At 54.2% G+C, this 13,749-nt stretch overlaps 1 protein-coding gene across 14 annotated transcripts in view; it reads right to left on the reverse strand.

Moving 5' to 3' along the window:
* Nucleotides 6,148-13,749, reverse strand: part of CCDC136 (coiled-coil domain containing 136) — a 31,092-nt gene continuing 23,490 nt past the window's right edge. For 10 of the 14 annotated variants that reach the window (XM_021078698.1, XM_021078703.1, XM_021078700.1 and 7 more), the window contains one exon: nt 10,812-13,173. In XM_021078698.1, coding sequence (XP_020934357.1) covers nt 12,685-13,173 — 489 coding nt within the window. In that variant the 3' untranslated portion in view covers nt 10,812-12,684. The other 4 variants (XM_005657766.3, XM_013990821.2, XM_013990817.2 and 1 more) reach the window with 4 other exon arrangements.

The raw sequence follows: 13,749 nt of genomic DNA on the forward strand, positions 1-13,749 counted from the left end.
GTGCGGGCTGGGCTGGGGCGGGGGGTTTAAGAAGCCCCCGGGCCGCGTCCCCCCCGCCGCGCCCGCGGCCCCCGGGTCCACGTCAGAGCGCCGGCCTCCCAGGAATGCCGCCCGGCCCGCGGGTGGGGGCCGCGCCGAGCCCGCCGGCCCCGCCTCCCTCCCCCTCCCCCACCCGGCCGCCCGCGGGAGGGGGTCTACCGCCCCCGGCCCGGGGCGCGGCCCCGGGGAGGCTCGGGGCCGGGCGCCGCCGCCGCCGCCGCGCGGGAAAGGTGGAGAGCAGAGCTGGAAAGTGAGGGGTGAGGGCCGCCAACACCCCAAAGCTGAACATCGCCGGTCGGGCATATACCCCGCCACCGGCGAGATGAGAGGCTCCTGGGGAAACTAAGTCCAGTGGTTAGGGCAAAACACGCTGATCGGGTGTTGACAGAACTTTCTGGATTGGTTGGTGGCAGGGCTGTTGACAGGGCCTGGGAGTCCTGGCGTCTAGCCCAGGGTATTGTCCACCTGCGGACAGGGAAGGGAAGTGTGTGTGCTTGTGTGCAGATAGACAGACGCTGCCCAACCCGAGAAGCCTTAGAGTAGGGGTGCTCCCCTTGATGGGTAAAAAGTCTCACCTGAAGCCCAAACCCAGGGTCCCAGGGGAAAGACGGCGGCTACCCCTGACTCAGTGTCCCTGTCACCAGCCTGTTTGTCCTCATCCTCTCAGAATGAAGCTGAGCTCAGGAGAAGGGTACCCAGTGAGTCACACGGTGCCCCCCCACCCCCAGTTCTGACTCAACCAAGGTGATGAGAGGGGAGGGAGGGCCTCGGTACAGTAGTACCCGGAAGCCCCCTGGGCAGTGTGCCCATTTGGGCCACAGGGCAGATCCTTCAAGTCAAAGGGCAGGTTAGCCAGACAGAGACAGGAGAGCCCGGCCTAGAGCAGCCAAGGGGAGACACTTTGGGGCTGGTGGGCAGGGAGAGCCCCAGGGAGCCTGCCAGGAGGCCTGGGCAGGACTGGGCTCGGGGTAAACCAAGGCAGCTGGAGGCCTAGGGAGTGGTGACAGCAGGGCAACGGAGACACTTAAAGAGAGCAGCTGGCCTGGGGTGAGTTGGAAAAGCAGAAGGACATACTTGTGTAAAGAGAATACGTATCCTGCAATTCTGTAGGATGTGTGTGTCCCACACCTCCTGGTGTCCCCTTTAGGTCAGACTTTCTCCTCTTTCCCATCCTTCTGGTCCCATAAGTTTGGGCCCCGACTCAAGTTGTGTGATAACGGAAATTTGGGAGGTGTCTGGTGAATCCTTCCACCTTATTCCTCTTCTCCCACCAGGCCTGGTGACAAGGAAAAGAGAAGTAGGCATCTCTGAGGGCAGGACGAGGGCAATCCCTGTTCTGGAGCTCTCGGGAAGCAATTCGGGAGCTTTGTAGGGGGCAGTGTTTCTGGCAAAAGAGGTTCCTGAATGATTTCTTTCCCTCCTCATTAGTTGGGGGGGGGAGGGGTAGAGAAGGGACCAGAAACAGAAAAAGGACCTGCTGTGCGTGGCTTGTTGCGGGGGGGAGCTCTGGGGGCCCTGATAGTGACAGGCAGGATATAAATAGCTTGGGCCCCAGCGGCTCATGTTCTGTCGGCTGCCTGTGACGAGGTGCTCAGGAATTCCACTCTCCTGTTGGCACCCCTCCTTCCCTATCTCCAGAACTCTCCTTCCCCCCATGCCACCTTATCCCATGGCCAAAACCAACCATTAGGCATGAGTGCTGATGGAGAGATCCTGTGGAGAGATGCCCAGCTCCTGGGGACACATGACACGTAGCTGGGTCTCACAAGGGAAGTTGTGTGTGTGTATGTGTGTGTGTGTGTGTGTGTCTGCGTGAAGGCAGACTTCTGTCACCCAACCTGAGGTGCCAGCTCAGGATTCAGTGATGTTGTCTTTGAAGCCCTGAGGTGTAGATCTGATTAAGGATGGGTGCCTCTCCCTGAGCCTCCGGGCAGAAGAGGAAGGGGTAACGTTTATCTGGAGCTGACAGCCCTTTACAGACCCTAATGGCTCATGGTCCTGTTTCGTGGGCATGACCTGAGGTCCCTTAGTAAGCTGAGGGCCTCCCCGAAGGTGGGGGGTATTCAGAGGGAAGACAGCAAGTGGAGCGAGAACCCTCCCTCCCCCTTCTCGGGCCTTCTCTCCAGTGGAGGTCTGCGGGCAGCCCCAGAGGAGTGAGTGGATGGTCCGCAGAGGGGTGCCCAGTGCCAGGGATGGTTCCCGGCACCCTTCTCACCCCCCTTCTCCCCAGAAACCCGAGCCTGTCGCTCTCCAGGATAAATCAGGGCCTGACTCAGGCTGCAGCCAGCCAGTCACAATCAGCCTGATCCAGGCGCGGACTGGTGACTCAGCCCTCAATATAGCCCATGAGCCCAGGCCCCAGGCCCAGCCATGAGGGCTGGAACACATCGTGCCCAAGGCTGGTCCTAGGGCCTGCCAAGCGGGACCCCCTCCCTGAGAGAGGCTGATGTGTTCCTCCGTGAGCCAGGCAGGGACACAGAGAGGGGCTTACAGGGGGTTTCATCAGCTGAGTATTTGGGGCAGTGTTGCCTGTGGCCAACAGGCTGTTTATAGCCCCCTGACTCACCACCCGCTGACCTGTCTCAGGAGACCAGGTTGCCTGGCTTTTCACCTGGCCCTGCCTCTCCCATCAAGGGGCACAGCTTGTCAGCCACTGACATTGGCCATATTTAACTTGGGCTGAGCAGAATCTGAGGGAGCAGGTCCATTGGGCCATGTTTGAAAATCTTTTTCTGGAACTAGGGCCATTTCCTTAGGTGCCTGGGATGTCACCGGGATGGCACCAGGCTGGCCAGGCTCATAGCAGACACTTAGATCAGTCTGGGATTACTGACTGTGGCCGTGACCCAGGTGTGGTAGGGTGGAAAGATCCATAGGCTGAATGCCAGCCTCCTCTCTTCTGCTTCTGAAACCTTGGGCAAATAATGTCACTCTTTGGGGCCTCGATTTTCTCATCCACAAAATAGAGTTAATCATACTCCCATAGGGATTTTTTTTTTTTTTTTTTTTTTTTTTTTTGGCCATGCTCACAGCATGCGGAAGTTCCCAGGTCAGCATTCGAACCCGAGCCACAGCTATCACCAGAGCCACAGCAGTGAAAACACTGGATCCTTAACCCACTGAGCCATGAGGGAACTCCTCATAGGGACTTTTTTTCATGTGTAAAGATGAAAGGAGATAACATGTAAAGTGATTAGCGTGGTGCCTGGCAGCTGATAGAGGATCAGAAAAAAAAAAAAGAGTTTGCTTCCTCTGCTGGTACCCTGGGGACCAAGAGGGTCCTAGTGAGCTAGGCCATCCTCACAGCCGTGTCCATCCCCTGTCGAGTCCACTGCCAGTATCTCCCATTGCTCCCCTCTTCCCTTCACTGCATCCTAACACTCCAGCTACCAGAATCATAGTTAGAGCCCTTGTGATCTTCAGGCCCACCTACTGTGCCCCCCACCAGCAGCTGGTCCTTGACAGGGGTGGCAGGTGGTGTGCTCTGCCACGTAGCCTGGGAGGGAGAACAGAGGAGATGGCAGGGCAGGGAGAGAGCAGAAAGGAAGCAGTTGTGCAGAGGGCCCTAGAGAGGGGAGGTGGAGCCCCCTGGAGGTGTTTTGGGTCCTTGGTTCTATCTGGGTCTGGACCTGACTGCATGCCTCCTTGCGGCTTCTAGGAGACACCCCTGTAGACTTCAGGCTAAGCTCAGGGGACCATTTCACATTAAACACAGGCAGACCTCTTTAATCTACTCTGCTACCAGTGCATTAGCAGAACCGGGAAGCACAGAACCCACACCAAAGAAGAGCAGGGTATTCGAAAATGAGCCAACAGAGGCCAGGTATCCTCAAGGGAAGTGCTCTGTATTCTAAGCAAGGAGGCTGAGGCAAGGGACCTCTTTCCTGTCTGTGCGGGCTCTGGGTTTGGGGCCTGGCAAGAGCCAGGTAATGTCCTGACTGGGAGCTGACTGCCTACCAGACCACGACCTCCGTCTTGGCTCCAAATCCGAAGTTAAAGCAGTGCTGCTCAGCAGTGGGTAATCTTCCAGTCCTTTCCCACACATGTTCTCCAGCTAGCTGGTGGCTGGACTAAAGTGGATAAAAAGCAGAGTTTCGGAGTTCTGGTGTGTGGCTCAGCAGGTTAAGAAGCCGACGTTGTCTCTGTGACGATGTGGGTTTGATCCCTGGCCTCGCTCGGTCGGTTAAGGACCTCGCTTGCTACAGCCCCGGCTGCAGATGCGGCTCAGGTCAGGTGTTGCCTTGGCTGTGGTGTAGGCCGGCAGTTGCAGCTCTCATTTGACCCCTAGCCCAGGAACTTTCATGTGCTGCAGGTGGGGCCCTAAAAAAAGCAGTGCTTCACTACACTTAATAGCAAAGAGGCAGTGGTAGCAGGTGGATTGGAAAGGAATTTCAATTAGGTTACAACTGAGAATCCACAATCCAATATAATTAAGTGCTGTGCTTCTCAAATTTTATTGTGCCTACTAGTCAACTGGGGATCCTGTTAAAATGTAGATACTGTGTGTGGGCCATGCTTTGAGTAGCAAGGGGCTAGGTCACCCTAAATCAGCCCTATTTTCGAAGAGAAGCTCTTTAGAGGGAGGCAGAAGGGGCCCGAGGAATGGCCTTCAATCTGCCCAGGTGCAGCCCTGTGTGTAGGGGCTGGTCATGATTTCAGCACTGGCCCCAGGCCTGCTGGAAAGACTCCTGGTCAGTCAGCCTTGTCACTCCTCTGGGCTGCGCACAATTTTTTTTTTTTTTTTTTGTCTTTTTTTGCTATTTCTTGGGCCACTCCCACAGCATATGGAGGTTCCCAGGCTAGGGGTCGAATTGGAGCTGTAGCCACTGGCCTACGCCACAGCCACAGCAACGCGGGATCCAAGCCACGTCTGCGACCTACACCACAGCTCATGGCAACGCCGGATCCTTAACCCATTGAGCAAGGCCGGGGGTTGAACCCGCAACCACCTCGTGGTTCCCAGTCGGATTCGTTAACCACTGCGCCACGACGGGAACTCCTGCACACAATTTTTAAATCTCCTAATTTGAAATGTCCTTGCTACTTATTCCCCCTAGGAAAAGACCCAGGAAGAAATGAATTCATTTAGCTTAGCAGTGCCCACCACGGTACATACTCTGTACGTATGTGTTGCTTTGGATATTTGGGTGAATGAAACTCCTGGGGTATCAAGTGGGAAGGAGGCAGAGAGAGGGTCCCAGGAACCCAGCAGACAGGGGACCAAGCAGCCCACTCTGGCTCAGGAATACACTTGGGGGCTTCTGTATGGAAACGTCCATGATGAGACCACCCATCATGAAGGGTTCCATAGGAACGAAGTCACCAGGAAGACATAAATTATCGTCATTCTGCTCATCCCCAATTGGATCACTTTTCAGTCCTGCGCCTAGCTCCTGAAATCCAGGAGGCTGGCCTTGAAAAACCGTCACCTGGGTACTTCTGCTCTCTGGCTCCCAGTTGGGATCAGCCAATGACAGGCACCCATGGGAAACTGGCAAATGGGAAGAGTGGGTGGAGGAGCACATCAACTGCCCCCCTTCACTGCGGCTCTGACACCTGACACGGGCCACACCCCCCACCCCTTCCAGGCCTCCAGCTCTTGCTCCCTCCCCTTTCCCCCGCAGGCCTGGGAGGGTAGCCACTTTCCACGGCTCTGCTCGGGTGCCTGGGGACTTCATTACTGCTTGTTGGTTCTCCGGACTCTGCCTTCTGTACGCAGTCCCTTCACTGAATGTGTTTACTGCAGGCCCCTGAGTGATTATTAATTCATCGCTGAGAGCACACCCCTTGAGAAATGGTAAGAACTGACCCGTGAAGGCTCACACACACATCTTCTCACAGTAGATTTGAGCACAGAACCCAAGGGCAGGTCATTTGGCCCCCCTCACCCAAAGCACCCAGATTGTTCCACTTCTCTGCACACAGCTGGGCTCCTTGGGAGGGTTAGGAGGTGCGGAACAATCCATCTGTGATTCGGCTGGCAGCACAAAGAGCCAGCTTCAGTTCTGAGGTCGTCGGTAGGGTGAGGAGTCGTACTTAGAAACCTTAAGTGAGTAGCTGCCTTTAACCCAGTCGTTCTGTGTTGTGAGGTAGTCAACAAATAAAAAGCCACAAAGTCTCATTTCATTCAGCTGACATTTAATTACAAGGAACCTAGGTCCTTAGACGAGGCAGGAGATGGGAGCCAGTAGTTCCCCATAAGCCTTTCCAGCCCGAGTGGCTGAGGCTAAGGAGATGGGGACACGTGGAACATATGGGTGGGGCGGGGGCTCTGGCACGGTGTGTCCTGCCCAAAGCTGAGGGTAGTGGCCACTGGGGATCTGCCCTCTCGGCTGGCCCAGGCCCGCCATCACTCCATGAGGCAGAACTCTGTCTCCTGCGGTCGCATGTTGGGTAACACATACAGAGCCACAGCTGCAAGAGCCAAGAACACCATAGGCTTCCACATCCCAAACATGTTCTGTGGGGACCAAAGACAAACGGTGAGTGTCCAGCCTTCTGAACCCCTCCCTGAGCCAGAGATCCCTGCCTGCTGGTGCTGGAGAGCGAAGTGAGAAGCATCACGGCCCGGTCTCTCTTACCTCCTGGGTAACCGCTGGAGACACTGTGGCCTTAGTCCCGGCCCCACTAGGGGTCGGGAACAACACTACGAGCACCGCCTGGGGCGAGTGCCTGTGTTCATGCCTCACGGAGTCAGCAGAAGGCCAGCTCCTGTGCGAAGGAGCAAGCTCGGGAGCAGACTTCAGGGTGGCCAAGAGATTGCAGGAGAAAGGATCGGATGCCATGGCAAGAAAACGAGGGTAAATTTGGGCCCGTGGGAAAAGCAGCGGCATCAACCGCTTGATGGAGAAGTGACCTCAGAGTCAAGAGGACACTAAGACTGGCGGCGGGTGGGGGGAGGCAAGGGCACCACGGAGCCCAGGCAAACGTGAGGTTCTCAGGCAGCCCAGCCCTTTTGTGGCAAATGAGGTCCTTGAAGGAAATTCAAGGAAGCCAGTCAGGGGCTCTGGGAGGCACATGCCAGGTCATTAAAACAGCCCCGGTCACCCGGCGTGTCGGAGTGGCCTCCTGAGCACGTGCTAGAGTGTGCTGAGGCTTTCAGACTCTGCAGACCGCAGCAGATCCTGCTGATTCGTGGGACAACAAAAAAGCATCATTTCGGCAACATGAAATCTTGGACAAGAAAACATATATACCTGGGGAAGTCATTCCTATTTGTATTCCTTTTTAAAACACCATTACTTGAAAAACAATTTGGGTTTTGAGGCATAAGCTATGCTGTAACATATCAGGAAGATGGTTTTAAGTCAGGATGAAGAATGAACCATTAATGCCGAGAATGCATTTGTTTGGAGAATAAGTGGATCTAAAAAGATTTTCATTCTTTTTTTTTTTTTTGCAGCCTACGCTACAGCCACAGCAAGGCAGGATCCAAGCCGCATCTGTGACCCACACCACAGCTCTCAGCAACACCAGATACTTCACCCACCAAGCAAGGCCAGGGATCGAACCTGTTTCTTCATAGATGCTAGTCAGGTTCGGTACTGCTGAGCCACAATGGGAACTCCTAAAAAGAGGATTCTTAAGCCAAAAATCAAGAGCAAAGACAATCCCTTGCATTTGTGGGAAGAGTTACTCAGAGGCATAGAAGATACGGAAAGCAAAGCCACGTTGGAGGTGCACGTACAGAGTAACCCACGAGAGAAGCTAATGAAAGAGGGAGCTAGAAAAAAACACCTACTCAGATGCTCACGTCCGAACACGCACTGTGAAGATGTCAGTCTGATGTTCTTAGAGGAGGAAAGGGCTGGACGCCTTAGATGTGAACTGCTGCCCTTTACACGGGGCAGAGGTGAGACTCCAGACTGGCTGAGGAGAGGGCGGGATTGGGTGTCCTGTAGGCGTGACTCCCAATTTCAGAGCTCTCCTTTCAGACCCGGTTACTGAACTGACAGATCAAGGAAACCGTGTTTGGGGACTTTCTCGGCATTTGACAAGATTTCCCACAATCTCCTTGGAGAGGCTGAGGAAACAAGAGCCGGATGACAGCGTCTGCTGTGAGAGCATCTGAAAGTGGCCAGTGGGCTGGCTGAGAGCGGGGAGAGGAACACTCCTGTGATGTGGGCGAAGATAAGAAGGTGGCTGGTCACCCTGGAGGATAAGGTGAAGCTGGCAGTGAAAGTCAATATTTGGGAACCACAGGGTGAAGATTAAAAACAAACGAAAAACTTCATAGGTGAGAACAATGGACAATGGGCCATGCCTAATAGAGATGAATGAATGGGAAATTTTTTTTTTTGTCTTTTCTAGGGCTGCTTCCTGCAGCATATGGAGGGTCCCAGGCTAGGGGTCTAATTGGAGCTGTAGCTACCAGCCTACACCAGAGCCACGGCAACGCGGGATCCGAGCCATGTCTGCCGACCCACACCACTGCACCACGACGGGAACTCCATAAATGGGAAATGCTGGATTTGAAATTCTTGGATCCAGAAACTCAGCTGCAGGCCAAGGATGGGGATGGAGGGAGGATGCTTAGCATATGCACTGTGCAAAGGGGCTTTATAAACAATACGTGAAAGGGGGGAGGGAGTGGGATGGAGGGGCAGTTGGGGGGTTTTGGAAGCAAACTGTTTTATTTGGAACGGATGGGCAATGGGGCCCTACCGTACAGCACAGGGAACTGTGTGTGACTGGGTCACTTTGTCATACCACAGAAACTGAAAAAACATTATAAACCAACTATACGTTAATTTAAAAAAAAATACATGAAACAAACTGGCCATGTAATCCTCGGTATCAAGAGCGCTAATGGGATCAGAGGCTGCATGAAGAAGGTGCTGTGCGGTGTCTTCCTAATTACTTGAAAGCAACCAAGGAAAATTGCTCAAAACGAGGAGAGATGGAAGGGGAAACAGGATTGGTATTTTATCTGTTGCCAAGGTTAAGACCTTAGAATCTGACCTGCAATTTACTGGCTGTATCACTTAACCTTTCTACACCTTAGCCAGATCACATACAAAATGGTAGCTCCCCCTCACTGGATTTCTGGGAAAATTAAACGAGTCCATACATATCAGGTGATTAGAACGGTGCTGGCACACAGTACGCATTAGGTAAGCGTACACTCTTTGCATTATTTATGTGGTGTGTTATTCACAAAGCACTTCCATATACATGAATGCATCTGATCCTCATGTAAGGAGACCAGAGGATTTATCATTTGGGGCCTACATTTGAAGAAGTTAATGTTCAGATTATGCATTTTGCCCCCAGAGACTTAGCTGTCACAAGCAGAGACAGACACCCAGGTACTCTGCCCACTGTCGGCCACTCCCCTCTGCTGCCTCAGTCCCTGGATGGGGAGCTGCGTACGGCAGTGTCGCCAGGCGCTGGGCACACGTACCAGGCTCCCCAGGAGGACCCTTACCCAGGAGCTGCTTCCTCTCACTCTGGCCAGGCCTGGGTGGGTATGAGTAGGTGAAAGGTGATGGCTGAATGCTTTGGGTCTCAACCCACAGGGACTCAGTAACCGGGGGGTGTGCAGGGAGGAACAGGTACGGGGAGAGACCCCTCTCACCAACTGGAATGTCTCAAAGAAGAGAGGAGAAGGGCTGAAGAGGAACAAAAGGAAGAGGAGGAAAGGAAATGGTGATAAATGCCACCAACGAATGCTTCAGCGGCCACTCTGAACATGCGCGCTGAGCCAATTACACGCCATTTCCAGCGATGGGAGCAGAGGGTGGGGGAGTGGGAGTGGCGGGGGGTGGGGAGCATGAGAAAGGAGCCAACACAGGCCAAGGGGGAAGCACTTATGGGTCCTGGAATGGTTCTACTTTGGGCCATAAGACCACATTCCCCCTCCTGGATTCGGTGTCCTGTTGACAGATCCGATTACATGGACTGGTGCCCAGAATACATCAGTCTGGTTCCCTGAGAACATGGCATCTCTGGTTAATGGAAACTTTTCACCAATACCACAGTTCCTCCAGAAAGCCTAGCTTGGGAAGCCAGTCACACTAGAATCTGGCCCCTCAAAGGGATGTGGCATTCTCATCCTGATGTTTTTGAGACCAGAAGCCCCAAACCAGAGAACTTCTCAGTAGAAAGTATGTCACATGGTAGGGGTTTGATGCCAAAGCTGAAGGGCAAATTGAGGCTGCCCTCATACAAAGGACCCTGAGGGGGTGGGGGTCACAGCTCCCCAGATCTCCTCTCTCACCCAATGGCAAAGGCAGTGATGCCTTATTTTGCCATTCTGGGTAGTGACAGGTGAGAGCTTGGCTCTGGGGCTAAACAAAGACGAAAGGCAGCCAGGCCAGCCTTGCAGACAGACATCAGCTCATCAGCAGTCGTCAAGGGAGCTTGAAAGTAGCCACAACGCTGGGATCATTCACATTTTCCCAGCCAGGGGACAGGAACTCACACCATGTCAACAGTGAGCATTCCAACTCCCTATGTGTTGCAAAGACAGGCTCCGAGATGTGATGGGCTTTGTGGCAGCCCAAGGAAAAGCCAGGACTAAAACTCAGACCTGAATATCACCTGTCGTAAAACAGCAAAGCAAGAAGCAAGCAGCAGAGAGAAAAGGGAAAGAGGAGAGGCCAGGGCAAGCTGCACCCTCCCTCTATCCCTCGGAAGGAGAGGACGCAATACCAGTACCTGCGTTAGGACGACGTCTCAGCCCACCAGCACCAGAGCAAAGCCGATATGACCACCAGGCCTACAAGAGGCAAGGAGAAGATGGGGGGATCGGGGGCAGGGGATGGCTGCAACACATCACATGAGAAAGAGGCACGAGGAGCGACCAGGAGATGAGAGATGGGGTGAAAAGACATCAACACATGAATCCAACAGATAATGAACATGATAAAACAAAGGGAAAAGAGAAAGAGATCAAGAGGTTAAATAAACAACAGGTAAGCGAGAGCGGTGGTGTTTCTTCTCCGCTGCTTGGGCCTGGTACTTCCCACTAGTGGCCTGTGGAAGACGCAAAACCGAACGAGTTAAGCAGCGGCTTAGGTCCAATGTGGGTGGTGGGTCCACGTTTCTGGCTTGTCATAGCCGCCTCAAATCTTGCCAAGCAAGGGTTCTGTCTCTAGCCCTTTCCTGTAGGTCAGTAACTGGGAAAGCGGAGCGCCAGGGAGCAGAGCTGGGCTCTCCAGACGAGTAGGATGTCTTAACTTCGCCTGGGTAACTCTAGGAAGAACAGCCTCTTGCCAGGCCACCTGTCCCTTTGTTAGCCGTGTGTTCTGGCTGCTCTCCACCAAGTCTCAGTATTCTGGGCTCTGGTCCCTACCATCCCCTTGGAGTCCAATGCTGTAGTTGTGAGACAAAATGCCCTAAAACAAACACACACCAGCAAAGGGCTAGCTCTTGACGGCACCCATCTTTCAGAGAGAAACTGGATGTGCCAGTGGTCACGTGTGTGCCAGTAGAGCTGCCTGTACAAGATGCAGGACCCACTGAGGCAAAGGGCCCCTTCTATGTGTAGACACAGGGAATGTACTTGACTTTGAAGGAGAAAAATCTGGTTAGGTGTTTAGAAATGTGGCACCTGGAAAGCATGGAAATCTATGTGCCTCTGAACCAGCATGTGGCGGGATATGAAGAATTCAAAGAAACAGAACAGTGGAGAAAGGGCTGTGGTTATCCCACTTTTCACATCCTAAGTAACAGTCCTCTGCCACAAAGCTGGTTTTTTTTTTTTTTTTCTTTCTTTCTCTGTTTTTTAGGGCTGTACTTGTGGCATAAGGACGTTAGGGTTCAAATTGGAGCTACAGCTGCCGGTGTACACCACAGCCACAGCAACGCCAGATCCGAGCCGTGTCTGCAACCCATACCACAGCTCACAGCAATGCTGGGTCCTTAACCTACTGAGCAGGGCCAGGAACCGAACCCGCCTCTTCATGGATACTAGTTGGGTTCGTTACCGCTCAGCCACAAGGCGAACTCCCCGTCCTCTGCCACCAGGTTAAGAGAACTGTAACTGGGTGCTTAGCCAGTGCAGCAGACTGAACTGCTGGAAGATTCCAGATAACCTTCAAGCTGACTGGGTCATCCCATCACAAGTGGCTTATTTTCTTCCCCTGTTCAGAAAGAACTTGTAAAGATTGAGTCAGTCACTACTCAAACCCTTCAGAAGTCAGAGCCCTCCGTGAATGTCACCCAGGGCAGGGATTCAGTGGGCGTGTACTTGGATAGATGTGCAGTTGTCAACGCAGAGAAATACTTTTGTACAGTTGGTACACGGACCAGGCTGGTCCCAGCCCGACCTTTCAAGATCCGGTACTAACGGGTTAGGACTCTGGCTGGTCTCCCTAGTCTGGCCAACGCCCCTACTGTATAGTCGGAAATATTCTATTACATCTGATCAGCCTGGCCCCAGCCTCGTGCCACGTCCTACACAGAGCCCAGTGGGCGACACCAGCCACTCCCCGCCCCTCACAGCCAGACATCAACCGTAGCAGGGCACCTCAGGCAAAGCAGGACGGAGTGACTGGCCCAGGCTGACAGAAATGCCCGTCAGCACCCTCCTGAAGTAAGTACCAGGCGCTACCACGTGAAGGAACCGAGGCGGGACTCCAACCGGCCCACCCTGGTTCCCAGAGCAGGTGGTCTTGGTGAGGCAGCTCCGCAGCCGGCTGCCTAAGGCCGCCGCTTCCCGCAGACGCTGCTCTCCCCAAGCCCACCTCTGCGTCCCCCTTCCCCCGGGGCTGTGCCGCAGAGCTCGCTGGCCCCGACTCTGCCAAGGTCCATCCGAGGGCCGGGTTGCCCCCAAACGCTGGGCACCTGCGCCCAAGAGCCCATTTCCCATGTGATCCAGCCTTTGGCTTCTGTTACCTTTTTGCTCTCAGAAAGTTTGAGGGGGTTGTTTTCCTCCGCAGCTTCATCCTCGTCCTCCTCTTGGTCGGCTTCCTCCTTGCCCTCCTGGCTGCGGGCCTCCTCGAACCCCTCCGCCTGATCTTCTTGGGGTTCGACCTCTTTAGGGTCTGATGGCTCAGAAACTAGGTCAGCCCAGGATGCCTCCTTCTTCTCCTCCTCCTTTTCCGCTTTCATTTCCTCCTTCTTTCCCTCTTTTGTTAGATCATCCAAGGCCATCTGGCTGGCCTTGTAGTAGAGCACCACCTCCAGACTCTGCGGGGCAGGGGCGGGGCAGGATGGGGATGCTGTGACCTGCTGGTCCCCACCCGCACGACGATGCTGAGCCCTCTCAAGAACGCGCTGCTTCCCAGCTTGTCAGGGTGCACGGAGAGCACACAGGGCGGAGGGCAGTCACCCCCGGCCTCTCTGGACCCGAACCTCATCTCTCTGGCCATTTCCAAGCAGAGCTAGGGAGTCTCCTCCTCAACTGCCACTTCCAACCTCAGCCTGGCGACTCCCATTTTATCCAATCCTCTTCCACCTATGTGTACACCACTGCTTTGAACAAATTCCTCTCTTTTCATCCATTTAGTCCTTCTCTTGGGCATGTGACCCCAGGAAGAACAGGGGGTGCAGAAAACCGCACTGGACGGATCGAAAGAGTCGGCCAGCCGAGAAGCTGTCGTGCCAGGTCTGGGTGGGCTGCATCCCGCTCTCCCCCGCCTTCCCAGGAAGAGGGGGTACCAAATCGCCACTAGGATGGACTATTCTGGACACATTAGAGATCCCAGAAGCTTCTTGACACATACTTCCCCTGGTCGGAATGGAAGCAGGGATGATTCTTCCTCC

This window comes from Sus scrofa, chromosome 18 (genome assembly GCF_000003025.6).
Source record: "Sus scrofa isolate TJ Tabasco breed Duroc chromosome 18, Sscrofa11.1, whole genome shotgun sequence".
Classification (NCBI taxonomy): Eukaryota; Metazoa; Chordata; class Mammalia; order Artiodactyla; family Suidae; genus Sus; species Sus scrofa.